Consider the following 21,850-nt stretch of genomic DNA (forward strand, 5'->3'; position numbering starts at 1 on the left):
CAGCTGCCGTTGTTGTTGTTTCGCATATTGAAGGTGAATGCTGCCTGAAATTGTACCTCCAGTCTACAACCGGTGACTCAGATCACCACTATTATGACACCGCTTATTCACAGTTTTGTGAATGAAACCTTTCCCCAAAAGTAACCGAACAGGAAGCCTTACGCTGCCAATTTAAGGGGCGTCAGTCATGATATGAAAGCCGATCTTTTTGCATTCATCAGGCTGAAACGAGCCTTTCCCAAAAGTTTGGCTGGTTCAGAAAGTTGGAACGAACATAAAGGATGCAAAGTAAACGGGGATTCGGACACGAGCCACAAAGTCGCAACGTGTTGAGCAAAATCACATATTTAGCTGCTTCTTTAAAAGTTAGGGAAAGGTTGTGGTCTTAGTTTAAAACAAGAAAAGTCAAAAGCAACTTGAAGTGTGAGACACGACAGGTTTATTTACACTTTTTAAATATATATATATATAAGTTTTGTGCTGGCTTTATTTTATTTTTACAGCTCACGAGTGACGGGAAATGGGATGAGAGACGGGATGACATGCAGAGGACACAGCCTCTGTACACGCTCTATGTTTTATTAACATTTAACTGAAACTATTATGTTTCTTTAACCTGGACTAAAGCGCTTTTCTTCATTTCAAACCTTTCCAAAGCTTTGTACATCGACTATCCACCTCCAACATCTCTGATAATAACCCTGGCAGCAGTTACATTCCGCTTAAATCTGACAAGTAGCATATAAAACACAATCAATCGGAGGCTTGGGATTCGTCTCTGAAGTAAAGAAATAGCCGTGACGTAAATGTTAATGTGTAGATGGCTGCGGTGAACGTCGACTTCAGCTCAAGTTCAGTTAAATTCAAGCAAATGATTGTCACATTGCACAACGATCAACAAGATACGTGTGATAAAATTAAATAAAAGGCACCACTCTGTACATTCAGCCATGCATATGTACACAATATAAACAGTAATACATTCTGTGTTGGTAAAACGTCTTTCAAATGAGTCCGTTGATCAAAAATAGCGGTTCCAAAGGCCCGTCTTAGTGTTTCTAAAGTGTTCGTATGTATATTTGGCTCCATGTGTTTTGGATCAGTCGGGTGTCGTAATACTGAGTTCAGTTCAGGTCCAACGCGGTCCGTGTTTTATACTATAAGTAACTTATCTCCAGTGACGTGCTCTGTTCCACGTTTTCCTCTGGCAGAGTTTTAATGCTCCCGTTTTTGGTTCCATTGAGAAGCAGCGGTACCGTCAGCGTGGACCCGTTGACGGCATCTTTCCCTTTCGCGTCCCCAGTTTTGTCCCTCCTGTCCGGCGTCGACGGCTCCGTCGCTCCCGGAGTCGCTCCTCTCTCCAAGAACAGCGGCTGCGAGCTCTGCGGCTGGAAGCTGCTGTTGCCGTTTTGTGCGATTCTGTAGATCTCAGTCATTTCCGAGACGTCTTCCTCGTCGTCCTCCTCTTCGACTCTGATTGCCCGCCTCAGGCTCTCCCTGGGCATCAGCGCCGTCCTCCCCTCGTCCTGCTGCTGCTGCTGGCGCTCCATGGGCTCGTGGTTCTCCACCTTCCTCGTGGAGCGGCAGAGGGCTTTACGGAAACCCCTCTTGAAGTTGTCCGACAAGAAGCCGTAGAGGATGGGGTTGGCGCAGCTGTTAGCGTAGCCGAGCACCACGACGAAGTAGTAGAGACCCTGATACTCACCGGGCAGAGACACCAGCAGGTTGATGATGTTGAGGGCGTAGAAAGGCAGCCAGCAGAAGACAAACATGGCGACGATGATTACAACCATGCGTGTCACCTTCCTCTCCGACTTCCTTCGCTTGGTTGAGGTGGCGTGTACCTTCTTACCCGAGCTGCGGATCTTGAAGACAATGAGCAGGTAGCAGAGGCAGATGATAAGAAGAGGGCAGACAAACCCAACGGTGGAGGTGTAAATTATGAAAGCCGCTTGCCAGATGTTAGCCGGGTTCGGCCAGGCAATGTTGCAGTTGCCGCCTGGCTTCTGGACGTTGGCGAAGATGACAACAGGCAGAACAACGAGAAACGACAAAGCCCAGATTGTCCCATTCACCACTTTGGCCACCTGAGGGCGCCTCCACTTCGAAGACCGGATAGGGTGGACGACAGCGAGGTAACGATCGATGCTCATCACGGTCAGGCAGAAGATGCTGGTGAACTGGTTGATGGAGTCGACGGTGTAGACCAGGCGGCACATTAAGGAGCCGAACGGCCACGACTTGATGCTGTTCTGAACCGCCAGGAAAGGCAGACTGAGCATGAAGAGCTCGTCGGCGATGGCCAAGTTGAGGATGTAGATGTTGGTCACGGACTCTATCTTGGAGTAGTGCAGCACGATGTGGATCACCAAAGTGTTTCCACCCAGGCCGATGATGCAAACGATGATGTATATGAGAGAGATGAGGACGCCCTCCACGCTGGGGCCGGAGGAGACCTCTGTGGCGGTGCCGTTGGTGATGTTGAACAGCGTCTCGTTCAGTTCGCTGTCATTCAACACCAGGAGGAACAGGGGGAGTCCCGGCGAGGGGCTGGCGACGCTGCCGTTCTCCCACATTTCGTCCGTCATCTCCATCAGCCCGGGCAGCGAGGCGACGCCAACGGATGTTGCTCTTTCAAGTTGCTTCGTCCTTCCGCCGTCTCAGCTCCCACCCATCTGTTCTGTCGGAGCAGAAAAATCAATTAGTTACCCAACCAAACAGTTGACATTTATATTAGATTCCAGATCAATTGGAAACCAGAGCTCTGATGCCATAAATGGTCACGATGTTAGACGGGTCACTTCTTACAGATATTCAGAGGTCAGCGTTGATAGAGCGCTGGCACGCACATGGCGAGTGTATGAGAATCCATCAGTGCCTCTATTTCCTGTTTGTTGCCTAAAGTTATTTTATGTTTAACGTCTAGAGTCCATTTTACATTTTCAACAGCTGCTTTTGAAACTCAAGTTTTAAGCTCAAAACCTTCATGACCCCGAGATATTCTTTAGCAAATCTATATAAAGAACAATCACAATAATTTTTCAATAGCTTCAGAATATTTGTTTCTTTACGAGTTATTGTGAGTTAAAACATTTCGGCAGATTTAATGGAATTTGCAATGAAGTAAAATCTTCGACACGAGTCACGTCAGTGTTTTTTGTATTCAGCTCAAAGAAACTAAAAAACACAAACACCTTGAATCTTTCATCAGAACACAGTCAACATTCCCGCTGATGGTTTCCAAAGCTGAAATGTGCAAACACGCCGTATTTCCAATCAAAAAACAGAAATGTGTTTTGACGTCAGCAGGCGTCAAAACACGTTTCTAAAAATCTCAACACTTTCTCATGTCCTCGGAAAACAAGTGTGTTTTTTTTCATTTCATTCTCTGAAGGAACAAGTAGAGTGAAGTTTGTTGTCTCCCTGAAAAGTAAAAAGTCTGAGATTTAAGAAACCGCTGCATCGAACCAGACGTCACAATAAAAAGACAAAAACACAGGTTATGTGACCCATCAAAGCTTGAATGAAGTTTCTAGTTGAAACACTGAATATTTTGGAGAGTCTGTCAATGAGTAACAGCGATCATCTCCGAGCTGAACATGTCGCTGTCGGCGTGAACGAGTTCAGTGCCAAAGAAAGTGTCAAGAAACATTTTGTAGAAGAACAGATGCTGTGAGTCACATCTCATCAGTTTTACACATCGTCTTCTGCTATTTGTCGCCGTATCTGGTCAATAATTGATCATTTAGTTAAAGTATATTTTCAGCTCAGTGTGGGAAGCCTGTATATGGATGTGATCCCTGTTATGAAAGAGTCCTTCAGTGGCTGCATGAAGCACCAGGCTGAGCTTCGACCTGAGCTGTTATTTCTCACTCATCACAAAAGGACGAGCAGAGTATTTATTCTTTTGTGTCTCTGAAACACTTTCAAACGAGCAGAGAGAAGAGACGAGACGGATCTGCTCTTGTTTTCCTGCCATGTGTTGCCGGTTTATTTGCTCGCGTTTGATTTACGACACTGATCTCCGGGTTTTCTCATTCTCTAGTTTCCATGGTGATCCAAATTGCCAAATTGAATGTGAAACGCCCGCAATCACGAGGAATTAGAAGATATTGAAAAATGATTAATGTGACAATGTGCTGAATTTAAAGAAACTACTCTGGTCTGAGCAAAAGGTGCACGCGTTATATTTGTTGGTTTTTCTTTCTTGTTCAGGTCGTGTCTTTTGTAATTGAACTCCAGTAAGGCAGAGAGCTTCAATGCCTTTTTTTTTTTTTATAATAGACTCTGTAGCCGTCGTCACTGAGGTGACAATAACCTTCTATCAGTGAAGCTCAGGACACAGCTGTGTTTCTTTTAAAAAAGCAATCTGGGGGAGAAAAAATAAAGGAGATGGTCGGAAATATTTCTTTCTTCTGAAATGGTGCTCTTGATGTTTTTATTGGGATGTGACTTTCTTTCCTTCGAGACAGCTGTGCAGCCAGTGAAGAGTGGAATGAAATGAGAATGCCTTAATGGTTGTGCCTTCACAGCACGCCTCAAATGATGTTATGGATCTTTCCTCACATCAGTGTTAATGTATGTCTGAGGAAATGACTCCATCTGCACCGTAAACACAGTTCAAGACTTTGGAGAGGGGGAACGTTTGGGCACTGATACCACTCTCATGTCTGTAAGCTAAATATGAAGCTATTGCTAACAGCTAGATTAGCTTAGCTTAGCATAAAGGGAGAAACAGGCAGACGGATAGTGAGGACGAGATTTGCGTAGCTCTGAAAGTGCATTTTTCTCGACTAACGCTGACCAAACAGCGACTATACGCTGACGACTCCACCATGTGTGTCACAGCTGGTAAACGCATTAGAATTCAGCCTCTGGGGAACATGAATTTCCATGTAATAGCTGGAAGGGAGAAACAGGGGGACAGATAGTGAGAACGAGCTTTTCCAAACCTAAAAGTATATTTTTCTTGCCTATTGTCACCAAACTGCGACTATACGCTGACGACTCCACCATGTGTGTCACAGCTGGTAAACGCATTAGAATTCAGCCTCTGGGGAACATGAATTTCCATGTAATAGCTGGAAGGGAGAAACAGGCAGACAGATAGTGAGAACGAGCTTTGCCAAACCCTTAAAGTGTATTTTTCTTGCCTAATGCTGCCCAAACTACGACTATACGCTGACGACTCCACCATGTGTGTCACAGCTGGTAAACGCATTAGAATTCAGCCTCTGGGGAACATGAATGTACACAATTAATTTCCATGTAACAGCATGAAGGGAGAAACAGGCAGACAGATAGTGAGAACGAGCTTTTCCAAACCTAAAAATTTAATTTTCTTGCCTAATGCTGACCAAACTGCAACTATATGCTGACGACTCCATCATGTGTGTCACAGCAGGTGAACGCATTAGAATTCAGCCTCTGGGGAACATGAATTTCCATGTAATAGCTGGAAGGGAGAAACAGGCAGACAGATAGTGAGAACGAGCTTTTCCAAACCTAAAAGTATATTTTTCTTGCCTATTGTCACCAAACTACGACTATACGCTGACGACTCCACCATGTGTGTCACAGCTGGTAAAGGCATTAAAATTCAGCCTCTGGGGAACATGAATGTACAAAATAATTTCCATGTAATACCTGGAAGGGAGAAACAGGCAGACAGATAGTGAGGCCGAGGTTTGTCCAACCCTAAAAATGTATTTTTCTTGCCTAACGCTCACCAACTGTGACTATACGCTGACGACTCCACCATGTGTGTCACTGTTACGCTGGTAATGCACAAATGAATATGCAACATTCATTTTTTAAAATTCATGTAATCGTAGTTCATTCATTTCATGTGGGCCAAAGTGTTTTTACTTGAGTGTGGTTGTGTGGTTGTGTGGTTGTGTGGTTGTGTGGGCGAGTGCACCAGCTGTTGCTTCAGCAGTCGACCGTCGGAGAGTAGAAGTTGTTTACCGAGCGTGAGTCTCCTGAGGTCGCTGTCTCACCTCCGCTGCCTTCCAGCTGACTCTCCTCTCCCCGTGTTCCCAGTCCAGGTTAACCACACCGCTGCTGGGTTGCTAATGAAATGTCGATTATCAGCGCAGGATCACTCATGTGTGGGAACAGAGCGTGTTTAATCAGCCTGCTCTATCAATAGGGGCCAAATATAGCTGCTGTGGTCAAATCAATCTACCTGCAAATGTGCGTCTTTATCGTTTCCGGTCTGACTCATCAGCTCATTTCCACCATTATCCCGTCTGCTTGTCATCTTTTTATCTGCATCCTGTGTTTTCTCTGTCTCTGTCACTCATCCTGTCAGAGTTATCTTCACCTACTTCCTCCGTTTCTCATTGTAAACATGTTTTTCTCGTCACCAGGATCAGACGTTGTCTTATTTTTTGACCGCTGTGACTCAGCTCTCATATTTCTGAATCACATGCTTTGTTTTCCTACACCACATTTCACCACAAGTTGTATTATTAAGCAAACAAATCACTGAACCACTGTGTGTTTGCAGCATCATTACCCTCATGAGCGCCGCCGCAACATCACAGCTAATTGCCTCCTCACAGTGCAACACATCTGAGATGTATAGGAAGGGAAAATAATGAAGAAATCAATTTAATATCTCATCTTTTGAACCATGTCAGTGTTGAAATGCATTGAGATAAGATTTTCTAGTACAATAACAACAATAACGTTGTGTCAACGTAAGATTTACTGCAGTGTGAAGTCAGATTTATCGTTTTTAGGGATGCACAATATGGATTTTTTGTTTCCAGGCACAACAAATAACCAAAGATAACCAATAGAAGAAGTTCCTCACCTGTAGTTTATGCTCACCTGGGGTTAAGAAAGTCCAAAATGTAGTGTGCAAAGATATCCGCTTTTTTTTTGTTTTGTTTTGTTTTTCTCTGTTGTGAAAATTGATCGAGTCAAATCGCCAAAGCAAAATTGTCCTTAATGTCTTTAAATGACCCGATAATTAAAAACTAAACTAACTAAACGTAAGACTTTTCAGAATATTTGTTTCTTTGCAAGTTCTTGTGAGTTCAAACATTTAGGCAGATCTAATGGAATTTGCAACGAAGTAAAACCTTCGACACGAGTCACGTCAGTGTCATTTGTATTCTGCTCAAAGAAACGAAAAAACACAAACACCTTGAATCTTTCATCAGAACACAGTCAACATTCCAGCTGATGGTTTCCAAAGCTGAAATGTGCAAACACGCCGTATTTCCAATCAAAAAACAGAAATGTGTTTCGACGTCAGAAGGCCTTAAGCATTGTGGGTCGGCTGTTTGGCATGTGTCTAAACATCTCAACACTTTCTCACGTCCTCGGAAAACAAGTGTGTTTCTTTTCATTTCAGTCTCTGAAGGAACAAGTAGAGTGAAGTTTGTTGTCTCCCTGAAAAGTAAAAAGTCTGAGATTTAAGAAACCGCTGCATCGAACCAGATGTCACAATAAAAAGACAAAAACACACAAAAGGAGCGGCCGAGCAAATTAGTTTTCGAAGGCAGAATATAAACATCTTGGAACACGAATAAGAAGCGACACACCTGCATGAAACCCAAACCATCTTCTTCAGCTCTCAGCTAACGTGACAGTACAGAAAGTTATCTTAACCGTCTCCTCGTTCTGTTAACGTGACGTACTATCTTACAGAAGGAGAACCGAGCTGCTGTTCTGTCAATCTGATCCAGGATCAGTTTGCCCACCGACTGTGCTCTCAACCAGAGTCCTGATCTCAGCTCATGGATGCATTTTCTTCAGTGTGTTTGTGTTAAAAAAATAAATAAAAAGGACTTTCTTATCAGTGTTGAATGCATTCTCACAAATCAGCCTGTAAGTGCCTCTCCAGCCACCTGATTAAAAAACCTGAAATCGATAATATTCTATACACACATCAAAGTTCTGTCTCATCTCTGTTGAGAGAAGTCCCAAAAACACCGACGACTACAGCAGACCGTGGACTAAATGCCAGTGTGAGAGGGGTGCATAACAAAAATCAATGTTTTTCTGACATTTCCTCGACTGAACAATGGATTCAGAATCGAGAAAACAAGGATGAACGGCCTCAGCGTAAAATGAACCGTCTCTGTGGAGCAGCTGCCACATCAATCAGGTTTCTGAGAGCTGCGTCGCCTCAGTGAAATCAATTTATCAACCTTCACTGTCCAAGTTTAATGTCTGTATTGTATTTGCCATATTTCATTCCATCTCATTAATCTTGTAGCGAACAAGCCGGAGAACCTTTCAAACCCGCTCTGAAAGGGAAAATCCACTCGGTTTGTAAATTGAGGTTCTGAACTGCAGCCGGTGTCACAAAGCAGCGAGACATCCTGTGATCACGATGTCTCCTCACCTGTCTCCTCACCTGTCTCCTCACCTGTCTCCTAACCTGTCTCCTCACCAGGCTCCTCACCTGTCTCCTAACCTGTCTCCACACCTGTCTCCTCATCTGTCTCCTCACCTGTCGCTCATCTGTCTCCTCACCTGTCTCCTCATCTGTCTCCTCATCTGTCTCCTAACCTGTCTCCTCACCTGTCTCCTCACCTGTCGCTCACCTGTCTCCTCACCTGTCTCCTCATCTGTCTCCTCATCTGTCTCCTCGCCAGTCTCCTCACCAGTCTCCTCACCTGTCTGCTCATCTGTCTCCACACCTGTCGCTCACCTGTCTCCTCACCTGTCTCCTCATCTGTCTCCTCATCTGTCTCCTAACCTGTCTCCTCACCTGTCTCCTCACCTGTTGCTCATCTGTCTCCTCATCTGTCTCCTCATCTGTCTCCACACCTGTCTCCTCACATGTCTCCTCACCAGTCTCCTCACCAGTCTCCTCATCTTCTCACCAGTCTCCTCATCTGTCTCCTCACCTGTCTCCACACCTGTATCCTCACGTCTCCACACCTGTCTCCTCACCTGTCTCCTCATCTGTCTCCTCATCTGTCTCCTAACCTGTCTCCTCACCTGTCTCCTCACCTGTCGCTCACCTGTCTCCTCACCTGTCTCCTAACCTGTCTCCTCATCTGTCTCCTCACCTGTCTCCACACCTGTATCCTCACGTCTCCACACCTGTCTCCTCACCTGTCTCCTCACCAGTCTCCTCATCTTCTCACCTGTCTCCTCACCTGTCGCTCATCTGTCTCCTCACCTGTCTCCTCATCTGTCTCCTCATCTGTCTCCTAACCTGTCTCCTCACCTGTCTCCTCACCTGTCGCTCACCTGTCTCCTCACCTGTCTCCTCATCTGTCTCCTCGCCAGTCTCCTCACCAGTCTCCTCACCTGTCTCCTCATCTGTCTCCTCATCTGTCTCCACACCTGTCTCCTCACCTGTCTCCTCACCTGTCTCCTCATCTGTCTCCTCACCAGTCTCACCAGTCTCCTCACCTGTCTCCTCACCTGTTGCTCATCTGTCTCCTCATCTGTCTCCTCATCTGTCTCCACACCTGTCTCCTCACCTGTCTCCTCACCTGTCTCCTCATCTGTCTCCTCACCTGTCTCCTCACCTGTCTCCTCACCTGTCGCTCATCTGTCTCCTCACCTGTCTCCTCACCTGTCTCCTCATCTGTCTCCACACCTGTCTCCTCACCTGTCTCCTCACATGTCTCCTCATCTGTCTCCTCACCTGTCTCCTCATCTGTCTCCTCACCTGTCTCCTCACGTCTCCTCATCTGTCTCCTCACCAGTCTCCTCACATCTCCTCATCTGTCTCCTCACCAGTCTCCTCACCAGTCTCCTCACCTGTCGCTCATCTGTCTCCTCATTTGTCTCCTCATCTGTCTCCACACCTGTCGCTCATCTGTCTCCTCATCTGTCTCCTCATTTGTCTCCTCATCTGTCTCCACACCTGTCGCTCATCTGTCTCCTCATTTGTCTCCTCATCTGTCTCCACACCTGTCGCTCATCTGTCTCCTCATCTGTCTCCTCACATGTCTCCTCACATGTCTCCTCACATGTCTCCTCACATGTCTCCTCACCTGTCGCTCTCTTTAGCAGACACGAGTTTCTGCCATGAAACGGCGATATATAATCTGAATGACGACAATCAGATGATCAATACCTTTTGTGTCTGTGCGCGGCTGCAGGCAGAGTACTTGGTGTCAACAACAAACGAGGACACTCGGGATAAAAGATCTATATTTGTCTCCTCCTGATGTCTGAATCTTTTGATTGGCTGTCGGCCTGAGCTGTATGGAGGACTCATCTCTCGTGGTCATGCTGTTATTCACGCCACTTCGTTTACCGGCTGATTCGCTCTCGACAGAGCTGCATTTCATTTTGATGCCTCGATCAAGAATCAGATTCAGACCGCTTGAAGTTTAAAATCACTGACCAGACGCTGTTTGACCTGAAGAACACTCGTTATGAAAACATGTTGCCGAACATTTCAGTAAAACGTCAATAAAAACATGTTTAATTTATTTTATGATCTGCTGATGTGTTCAAATGCAGTATTGTTGGTATCAGACTCAATAAAAGACATACAGCTGAAAACAGACAGAAAAAGCAAACACAGGTTAAAAAAGCTGAAGTTGAACATGCATACATGTTTATATATAGTTTATTCAGCATGTTTAGATTTATATTAGACGACGACAACGAGTGCACGCAGTTATTAAACACAACGTAACTGGGCCTGCATATAAATGTTATTTCTTTAACGTGAAAATCATCAAGATTTGAATTAAATCAACCCCATATATGTTTGTAGTTCTGTCGTTTTTGTCTGTAGTTGGATTTTAGTGTGTTTACATTCAGTTATCATCTCTACAAACGTAAAGTTTTCATGTTAGAAGCATTCAGGTTCGTCTGCAGCGGTTTGTACCGTTGGATCAATACTGCGAAAATAAGTACTGAAATCCTTTATTCTCTTTCTTTTTGTTTATCTTGTGCTCAGATCTGTTCTTCTTCCTCTGTCAGTTGTTCCTCGATCACTCGGTGTGACGTACAGGATTCATCTGCGTTGCATTTTTTTGTTTGTTTATGTGGCGTTAAACTTTATTATTTAATTATTTGTTGACGGTACAGACGGAAACGATGCAGCCTGCGATCAGCTTCACCGTCACAACATTTTCCTGCTGCTTTAAATTGAAAGACTTTAAAATCTGTTGTATGTATTTGTATTTATTGTGGGTTTGTTTTGGCTGAACTGTGACCAGCTTCAGTTTGAACCTGCCTTCTTTAAATCATCATGGACACAAACACAACGTCACTGTTTACTCAAACAATCTCGGAGGAATCAGACGAACTTTGAGTCGCTCTGTATTTTCTTTTTTCCCGTCGGCTATCGGAGCTGCTGAAGGTGAACGCGTCCTTATCTGAGACGTGAAGGAGCGCCGCTCATTTCTTCTTCCGTGGAAATTACAACAACTGTTAACAGGAACAACGAGAAGCAAATGTTTTACTTTTCCACAGTGGAATTCTGATGTCAGTGGAACATTTTACTGTACACACTTTGTTCAAACATTTCGCTGCTGTTTTGAATGAGCTCACCGTCTGGAAATGATTCAATACACAAAACGTTCACGATAAAAAACGATTACACTGGATTTAAAATGGCCCCAAAAGACCAAAACATCTCAGATTTATACAACAACTTTTGATTTAATCTTTTAAAATTGTCTTAGAATACTTATAAAAGCTGTCAAGAACTACTTAAAGTTGAATTTGTTGGGTTTTCTTTGTGTCTAGACGATCCGTCATACTTTAAAGACACATTTGTTTTGTCTCTGGCGTCCTGAAGGGACTCGACTCACCATTTTACAATTTGCTATAAATGCTAATGAAGTTAAATTTGAGGAAACTGAGACCGTTTGATAAAAGTTCATTTAAAAAACAAAAACAAGGACTGTGAGCGAGAACGACGTGAATGTTTTCTTGATTAAATCACTCTTTGAACGTCCAACCGTCTGATCTCGTCTCGATGAAATCACTTAACCCTCAAACCAAACATCAGAATCTGCTGAAACCTGATGATGGATCAAAGATAATCAGATAATCAGACGATCCTCACGTACGTCCTGTCGTTATCTACCTCTTCCTAACTCTGAAGTGTCTCCGACTCCGTCTGCTGCTGTTCTGACTTTAATCAGCTCAAGAGCTCAATTCTTTCCCGAGCTCGCTGCACAGTAACGCATTTGTTTTGAAGAAATCTCATTTTACCCTTTTAAAAACACTCGACGACGTCTCCGAGCTTCATCAACACTTCACTTTGTAAACGCCGCTCCCGCTCGACACAATGAAAACAGATGAGTGGAATTTAAATGAGCGCGTGTCGCGACTCGTGTAGTTGTAATTTGGCTTCACACAGCGAACAGCTTCATAACACAACCTCAACTTTACTTTACTCCAACGCTGCGTCTTCACTTTCCACCATTTCTTTACTGGATTTTGCTCTCTGTTGTTCGACGTCGACCACTTTGAGCTCTTTGACTTCTTTATTTATTAAATGCTCCAATAAAAACGAGACATCGCTTCACTTTAAACCCTCATGAATATGTTATAAGCACATTTAATGACACTTTAATGAAGTTGAAGCAGCTGTAAGTGTTTACTAATGTGTATATTAACACAATTAAGTGTATTTTGGTGTGTAAATATTCAATTATCACTCCTAATTAATCACGTAACACTTACACTGACTTAATCTTTCTTCTTTAAACACCTAAAATGCATATTTTGTCACATTACCATAACATATAAGAATATGAGTACATTAATAGACAGTAATAATAAAAATGTTTTAACAGGTTAATCTCAATACAGTTATAATATTATGACAAACGCTCAAACAGACACGAGAAATTCTATGTTTTATAATCTTTCTGAAAGCATCTCGACAGTCTGAACTTGTTTGTTTTGTGTTTTCTTGTCTTTCCCCCACAGGAGAGCTTTTAATTGACTAAATCAGCACATTTTTAAAACACCCACGATGTCAGTGTCTGCCTGTTATTACATCATAATGTGACAAGAATCCAAGATAGAGTGGACTTAACGTTTCAACGCCACGTTCGTCTTTATCAGAGATGAAATACAGTGTCTGATAAACTATTTATTAAACGTTTATCGATCTAAACAAGAAGCTTAACGTGTTTCCACTCAGGTTTGTTATTCCTGCCAGAAGCCTCTCAGTCAGGAACAGACTTCACTTTAATCAACACCACAATGCTGCTGCTGATAAGCTGAAGGTGAGTGCAGGTGAGGGAATGTTTGTCCGTCGCACAGGCTCGACTGCAGCCGGCTGCAGGAGAGGAAATGCCAACATCTCAGCCGTCAGGCTCGGCCGCACCGCTGAGCCGAGCATCCGTCACAAAGGTCAGAGTCTCTGACAGCCGCGGCACTTGAAAGGTTCGGAGTATTTCAGGGAGGAGCGGCGTCGCCCGGACACGGAGCTCCGATCGACACGGGCGCTCCGGTTCACAGAGTTTACACACCGCGTTTGTTTTCTCAGTACAAATCTGAAGCACAGCAGTTTCTCTTTGCTGACGAGCTGGTCGACAAAGCAGCTCCGTACCTTGTTGACACGCCTAAATCACATTACATGTTTATTACCAGCGACTGCGGCCTGGCTGAGTCCGAGTTTCAACATTTATAAGAGTGACACCACTGGATATTTTGAAGGACGCTTGGGAACAATTTAAAGATGTTGTGGCGACAAAATACTGAACGTATCCAGACCAAAACGTGGTGTTTTCCTCACTAATAATCAGGTGGTGTTGTGTTCAAACCTAACTAGAGCGTAACCACAGTTCTGCGACAGGCGTGAGACGATATCAGAGTCCACGTCCAACATCCCGATAATCAAAATATTTTAAAACTTGAAACCAATGTAGGACTGTTCATCAGCGAGCAGGACAGCTTTGAGGATATTTATGATTATCATAAATCAACAGAACGTTTAAACAGGTGCGTAATTTTGCAGAAATGTACTTTGCAGTCATATATTCTGGTGATCGGGTTGAACAACGTTGAGCGTCGAGCAGCCAGAGATTCACTCAGGAGGTGGTGGAGACCAAACACGGAGCTACAACAGGGTGAATGTCCCAAAAAAGATTAATGAGGTTGCTGAGTTGAACCTAAAAGCGATAAAGATAAACACCTCTCTTCTTTTATCTGACTTGCAGCGGACGTGCACTGAGAAAAAAATAAATAAAACCAAAACTGTGAGGGGAGCATGTGGACTTTATCCTCCTGCTGTTTATGATCGTTTCATATTTCCCGTGACGCAGACGTGGCCGCGTGGACGCCGTCTGTGACACGAGAGGGTCAAAGATCGCAGCCAAATTTATCCCATCGTTCAAAATGTCCTCTCGTTTCAGAGAATCCAATCACACTCGACTGCGACGACTCAGAGCGGCAGAGCGAGCGCCGGCGGGTTCAGGGTCGCGGTTGAGGACGTTAGCGGAGCTGTTTGAACAACGTGTTTGTTTCCTCTTGTGTGTTTCTTTCACCTTGAAAAGCTGAGCGTGGACTTTTAGCAGTCCTGAACACACGCGGGCGGAGCTGATTGGAAAATTATGAATGTAGAACGAAGGTTACAACCACAATAGGTTGGATAAACAATCTATATATGTGTTGCACATAATAAAATAAGGACGTTGACCTTTAAGTCAACAAAGTTAACGTTACGTAGCTTTGTTGGAGTGACGTTGGACCAAGGCCGTCGAGAAATACTGTGATTAATATCAAATGTTTTTTGAGTCAGCGGGTTAATAAACGGCCTTAATGAACAGCTATTAATCTGGCGGTAACTATGGCAACAGCACAGATGCTTCACCCAAACTCTCACTTTTAAAATCTTCAGTCGTCTTTTATGTTCTTTGTTCAGCGTCCCGGTATAAAGAACCGGACTCTTTTTGTTGTCCGTGGTCACGGTCACAACCCGAAAGATTGAACAGGCACTAAAAAGTTGTGTAGCCATCAAACAAACAGCTGTTTCTTCACATGTTCAGTTCATTTTTTAGTTTTTTAACTCAGATTCTGGCACCAATCTTACAAATTTCTCCCTCAATTTCTTCTCTTTCCTGTCACATCTCCAGGGCGCTTTATTAAAACTGCTGTTGAGAATCATCCATTGAACACATGATAACGTGTTTGAGGTTTAAGGTGCTAATAAAAAGGTAATTTTCACTCCACATTAACTGCACAGCTCCGGCTGAACAACACATCAATCCAAACATCGTGAGGTTCGATAGAAGATTATTTGAGCGTCTCCTTCGGTGAAACTTTTTGTCTGATGCTTTCAGAAAGTTGCACAGCTGCGTCCTGAGAGGGATCGATCTTCAGCTTCAGCTTCAAGGCTTCAGCTTCTTATTAGAAATCTCATATTTCTGCTTTTCACTTTATTGTTTCTGCTATTAGCGAGTACAAAAAACATTTGACACTTTCTGTGGTCGGTTCGTCAGATCGTTCTGGCTGAGCGTCTGTTCAAGGCCGCGCGCCGCCGACGCGTTTCACACCGCGCGTCGCCTTTCACACATCAAAATGAACATAAGCTCAGCGGTGTCACACTTTGTTTTCTTTGTGGGTTTATTTTCTAAAAAAGATTAACAGTGTTTGAATTATTTGCTCACGGAGAGAAAGAGGACGAGGTGCAGAAAGTTCGACACTGAACACGACGTTTCGTTGGAAGTTTGAAAAGGCTGCAAAGCTTTCGTCTGTTGTGGTTCACGGATGCTTGTGGCGCTCTGAGTCGCGCTGTAAATGATTATTTTATGGTAAATACAAGAAATTAATTACTGGAAGGAAGGTAGGAGCTTCTACAGGTGTAGCTGATTAGCAAATGGGTTCATTTTTCCAGATAATATCCCCTTGTAGCAGCTTTTCGATTGTGCTTTTCCTGCTTTTCACGGTTTTATATCAACGATAAACTGAACAAGTCGGGAATTTTGACTAAACAGGACATCTGAAGACGTCACTATGGGGTGTTTTTCAAGGTTTTTAGCAAATTTACAGACAAAATAACTGCTTAAGAAAAGAATTGGGACAGTAATTGATGACAACAGCTGTAAGTTTCAGCCTTGAAACCAAAAAGTGAAGTAGGTCTGACACGAATGCTTCAAAGTTTCACGTGTTGAGTTGAACGTTTCGTTTTTATGAGGAAGGAGGAAGCAAAAAGACTGATAAGCTGCTAGAAACGGAGCTCCTCTAGATTATCTAAACAGTCTCGTGAGCCGCGTTCATAAAAACCAGAAACACAGTAAAGAAATCAATTAACCTTATTTATTATTTGGTCTGTAAAATGTCAGAAATTGCATCCACTGCTTACAAAAACGTCCAATTCAGACATTTTACTTTCACAACTGGGCTGAAAACCTTCGACGATGATGTGAAAAGAAAACACTAAATCCTTTTTAATTAAACGGTTAATTGATTAGGATTGAATAAAAAGAGTTTTCGGTCCGTCGGCTCGTTGTTTAAGCTCCACAGCAGACCGCCTACAGTTGTTGCCATCACAACATGCATATTTCTGTGTGTCTGCATGTGTGACCGCTTGTTTTATATCTGCGTGGGAAGAAGCTCGTTCAAACACGTATATATATATATTTAAAAAAATAACAGAATATGACACACACACACACACACACTCTGACCGTGGGTCCAGCGTGTGTGTGGGCTCGGTGCTGCTGAGGATCACAAGAGCCCCTGAATCTGTTCTGGTCATTATTCAGAACCAACTCTCAGTCCTTGAATAAGTCAGAGACTTGTGGCTCGGCATGTTGATGGATGAATATTTTAAAGAGGACGCTCTTCACTTTCTTTTTTTCTTTTTGAGACCTCCTCTCCTTGAAACTCCCAGCAGGAGGTCCGTCTGCTGGAAGCCTCCGTGCTGCCGCTGCTGCTGCTGGTGTGGACGACTTCACTCCACAGATTAAAGAAGCTGTTTTAGGATTAATGTATTTAATGCTTGGGTGACTTTAAATTGGACTTTTTATTATCAGTGCGTGATCTAGTTTTCCTTTCTGTGGTGTTCGTGGTGTAATCAGCAATAAGTCACGACTAATGCATTACAGAAAGAAAGTTGACAAACAGATTTTATTGGCGTCTTCACGTCGGAAATGTGGATTAAAAGAATGTGAAACTGTAGACGCCGCACAGGTCAGAGCTTCAAGGAGATTTCTATTGCTCCTGACACGGACCGAGCTCCAGGATCAATACGACCAAAAGGTGAAATGTTCTGAATCGTCTGAGCAACTCGAGCGAACATCGATTAGTGTGAAGGTTTTTAAAGACGTCTCGCGTGTTGTGGAGAGTTCAAACCTTCTTCACACGTCTAGATTATATTCAGTCAACACACAGAGGCAACCTGACACAAATTTGCATTTTTGTGCTTCTTTTTGTTTGACACGGATCGAAAAAAAACCAGAATCTCACCTTTTCATTTGCTAATTAGTGATGTGTTCACTTCCCCCCAATCCATAATATTCCCTGAATACGTGGAGAGATTTTAACTTTTTAGACTGTTTTCGGACAAACTGTATGAACGACTGATGAATGCAACAGCTTCATTTGTACATTTGTTTCAAGTATGATGTTTAAAAACATACTTAGCTGTGAAACATACACAGTGCATGCATGATCACTGATTTAAACGTCTTTGATATGAGGTTTAATACCAGTTCGGGAACACTAAACGTCTCCACTCGCTGAATGACAGCATCACTACAGTCCATCATGTCAACTGTGACACTTTTTTTCCTCACAACAACAATTCAACACATCAGAATACTAAATAAAACACGTTAAGCTAACAAGAAACCTCCACAACCTTATTCAAATGTATTCTAACAATATAATCAGCACACCTGTCTTCACACCTGTCAGGCCAACCTGCTCATTTATTTGCTTCTCTGTATAATTAGAAAATTAGCTTCTCTCCTGCGGTTGTGGAGGCGTTTCTAGCCATCCGTGAAGAAATGCATTTTTCCTGCGCCTGCAACGACCATCTGCCGTCTGCAGCTTCACATTCAAACACTCTGACATGAGACTGACAGTTTATAACGAAGAAGAAGAAGAAGGAGAAGAAGAAGAAGGAGAGGAGAGGAGAGGAGAGGAGAGTGTCGCTCACACTTCGGATGGTCGTTAACGGCAAGTTCAAAGATCCGTCAGCCTGAGAGAGCAGAAAACTCGTTTCGCCTCACATCATTTAACTTTCTGTGACGCTGCTTCATCTTTCTCACCAGGTGCCCAAAAAAGCCACCGAGCGCTCGCCTCTTAAACGTCCCTCCACGACTGAATAACACTGCGAGGAGCATTTACATAAAACCGCCTGATGAAGCCGGTGATGTCAGACGGTGTAAATGTAGTCACATACAGTCGTGTTGTTGCTCCTGAACGCTGCTTTTTATTTATTTTTTTTCCTTCTCCAACGAGGCTCCAGATTGTGAGATTTAACAGCGTTTCTGCCTCGTTCACCTCTTCAAAAGCCAATTCTGCCTGAAATGATGCCGTGGGTTGTGCTGATTAACTTCCCACCTGTGGTGACTGTGTGTGTGTGTGTGTGTGTGTGTGTCTGATTCACTCTGAATAAATAGATGATTTTGTTATCGTGCGAATTCATTATAATCTCAGCTTCAATAACTCTGAATAACATCTAAAATAGTTCAAATTTTTTTACTATTCTTGGTGTAAAATGTAAAAAAAAAAAGAAGATGCAGCATTTTGTGGCTTCACATGCAGGAGACGTGTTCTGTTCTGTTCTGTTCTGTTCACGTCAGCTGGCAGTCTGTCACAAACACAGTGGGGAACATTTCTTTTTCCAGGAAAAACGTGTTTTCTTCCCACAAGCTGCTGATACAATCCTCAGAACGAGACGCGGCGGCTCACAGTCTGTGTGTCTAAATGAATGATTAATGTGACAGAGCGTGCTCGCAGCGTTCCTGTAAACAAAAACATGAATAATTGAAGCTCGGTGTAATAACACTGGCTTAATCCTTATCGTTTACCTCTGAGTTGGACGCTAAAGAGACGTCATGAAATGTGGCTCAAACGCTTACAGAGTGGTATTCTTTTGGTTTTCTATGAATAGATGCTGTTGAGATGTCCAACTCTGACAATCAAGACACAAACACACCTCATTTTTATTCCTGTTTGACTTCTTTCTAAAGATTTGTTCCCTTAATCTGCCAGCAGAGTAGAAAACAGGTGGAATCGTGTTTGAGTGGAATATCCCTTTAGTTTAGTTCATATAGTCTTCGCAGTTTCTTTAATTGGGTTTGACGGTGAGATGAGTTGAACTCACATGAAAGTATCCATTAGTCTGTCTCTCATAATTAATGCAGCACATATTCATTTAGATGGCGAGTGACGAGCTAATAACATTTTCATAACGTCAAACCTCCTTAAAATACATGAAAACAGGAACTAAATCGGACAAGAGCTCCGTTTTCGACTGCTTACTTGATTTAAAATGATCGGGACTTCAAAACACATCGTCTCTGAGTTCAGTCGAGGGTTTATTAAGAGGTCTTTCGAGCAGAAAGAGATGCAGAATGATCACAAAGAGAAAAGAAAAGAAATACAAAGAGATGAAAGGGTGTAAACAAAGCCACAGAAACCACAAAGACAAAGTGGCTGCACCCTTGAATCACAATCAGTTTGATCAGATATATCGGTATCAGCGTATGTAATATCAAATATGTGCCGATATGAACTGTAGACAATCGTCAATCCACACAGACGACGACTACAAAGACAGGTTGGAGAGACATTTGCTGGAAGAACTCTGAGGTTTTCCCCCGAAAATGAAATCAAACTGGACTTTATATCCACCGCCGGAGACGATGTCGTTGTCTTCTTGCGACCTTCCTCTCGACTGCAACGCGAGCCGCCACTAAAAGCATATTAGGTTCAATATTGAGTTCACTTCTCTCTCCGTCTCTCTACTTGAAACTGATATCACAGACAAATATTTACTCAGGTCTCACGGTGGCAAGCAAGACGTCAATAACAAACCTCCCACCCTGAAACAAGGGATGGATTTTGTAAAGAGCGCAGAGCGAAGGAGAGAATGTGGCATCTGAACACAACGTATCATCGACTGATAATTAAATGGAGCTTCTAATTACTGATTCAACATCTATTCTGTGTCGTAGCAGCACCGAAATATACATAACACAACAAGAGCAGCGTGAAAACTCAAAGCAACACATCTGGAAATGAGTCATTAAAAGGAAATGTGTAATTCTATGCAGATGATACGCTATTAATAACGCATCTAATTCACGTCGTTGGAGCGTAACGTTTACGTAGGGACTGAAACGTCGAGACAAGCTGAGATCATATTTTTAGAGGGAACAGATAATTAAGAATCTGCTGCAAACTGTTTGACAAATTTTATACATATAAGTTTACGTTAACGCAACTTTTTGTCCGTCAGATTACCGATAAAATAAAATAATTTAAGAAATCTGTTACCAGCTGGTGCAGCATCCTCTCACACAATGTCCCGCCCACAACATGTCACAGTTAATTTATACATTAATTAATATAAATATGACATAAATGTAGTGGAGATGAAACATAAAGGAAATAATAACATAAAGTACCTTAAAAAATAACTTTAATTGCTGGTTGTTTTAAATTCTGACAAAGATTTTAAGTTTTACGGCAGATGCACATATCAGTTATCAATCTCCTTGATTTCTATCGATCGATATCAGCCCTGATGTATCAGCTGGGCTGCACTGAATAAACACAGTAACTATCAGTGAAGTGCAGCTGATAATTATCATTTTATCTAATTGTACAGTCGTCCTCCCTCTTGGACCTTTAATCAGAAGCCTCCGGTGCCGTTAAACGCATTTAAATAATGTTTTCTGTTGTTGGTTCTGATGTTAAAACGATCTCAGGTGAGAGAGGAGACGCTGCTCATCAGTCCACATCAGTACCAGTACCGGTGCTGACCCACTCTCTGCGGATCGAACATGAAACGTCACTGATCCTCGTGGATAATAAATAAAAACTACATCTGTTAACTCACCTGCAGCCGAGACTTTCCAAACACTCTCTGTCTGTGTCCGCTGTGGTTTCAGGCTTCACAGATGAAACAACGCGAGAAGAAGAGCAGGTGCAGTCGTTTTATTCCCTGTCAGGACGGGTTCTGTCCTCATCCTGACGCCTCGACACGGTCCGGGTCCGCCCCGGTTCTTCCCTCCGGTGTGTTTGTGGGACCGACTGGTGCTGTGAGAGTCTGAGCAGCAGCAGCAGCAGCAGGTCGGCTCCGTCTCTCGCCTGTAACTAGGTAACAGCTCAGGCTGCTGCACGGAGTCAAGGAGGAGGTGTTAAAATCCTATGGTGTGTGTGTGTGTGTGTGTGTGTGTGCGTGTAGGTGTGTGTGTGTGTTTGTGTGTGTGTGGATCCACTCAGAACATTTGTGATCCTGCAAAGAGTCAAACACTTTTTTTAAACATTGCTTTTTAAAACATATTCACTTTTTTTTATCTTAATTTTAATAGAACATGAACAGAACTTGGTGGTGCACGATAATAACCCTTTTCCACTGGTCTGCATTCACACCCGGGTCGGTGGATTCTGCAGTAGAACCGGGTCGGCTTTGATCTAAAGGTAAGACCCAGGTGAGCGCGCTAAAGTCCTCGACGTCCCGGCTGTGAAAACACCTGGATCGCTAACTTTAAAGGGGGATAATATAATTTAATCGTGAGACTCTTAAAGACTTTCCAAATGTTATCGGACCCAATGACTCAGATTCTGACAGTGAAACGGGTCATTTCGAAGTTACCGCTTCCCTCACGATGGGTCGGCATTTGTGACGCGCAACGTATCGCCTCAGATATAAATCACAAATCACACGAGCTGCCTGAGATTTTTAGCCGTTTTTTAAAAAACCTGCTAA

The 21,850-nt window shown here is 43.2% G+C and overlaps 1 protein-coding gene across 2 annotated transcripts; it reads right to left on the reverse strand.

The window, feature by feature from the left end:
* Positions 1-416: 416 nt before the first annotated feature.
* On the reverse strand, positions 417-21,256 carry LOC115574846 (somatostatin receptor 3). Of its 2 annotated transcripts, none has more exons than XM_030406470.1 (2): positions 20,978-21,256; positions 417-2,675 (listed from the first exon to the last, which is right to left on the reverse strand). In XM_030406470.1, exon 2 carries the CDS (start codon positions 2,592-2,594, stop codon positions 1,158-1,160), a length of 1,437 nt encoding a protein of 478 aa, XP_030262330.1. In that variant the 5' UTR covers positions 2,595-2,675; positions 20,978-21,256; the 3' UTR covers positions 417-1,157. The 2 variants fall into 2 exon arrangements, with proteins under 2 accessions (XP_030262330.1, XP_030262329.1); XM_030406469.1 differs by having other exon boundaries at positions 417-2,680.
* Positions 21,257-21,850: the final 594 nt, after the last annotated feature.

The sequence above is a fragment of the Sparus aurata genome, chromosome 23 (genome assembly GCF_900880675.1).
Source record: "Sparus aurata chromosome 23, fSpaAur1.1, whole genome shotgun sequence".
Taxonomy (NCBI): domain Eukaryota; kingdom Metazoa; phylum Chordata; class Actinopteri; order Spariformes; family Sparidae; genus Sparus; species Sparus aurata.

Coding starts and splice junctions, on each gene's coding strand:
- LOC115574846 (XM_030406470.1), bottom strand. CDS start 2,594: ATGGAGATGACGGACGAAATGTGGGAGAACGGCAGCGTCGCCAGCCCC.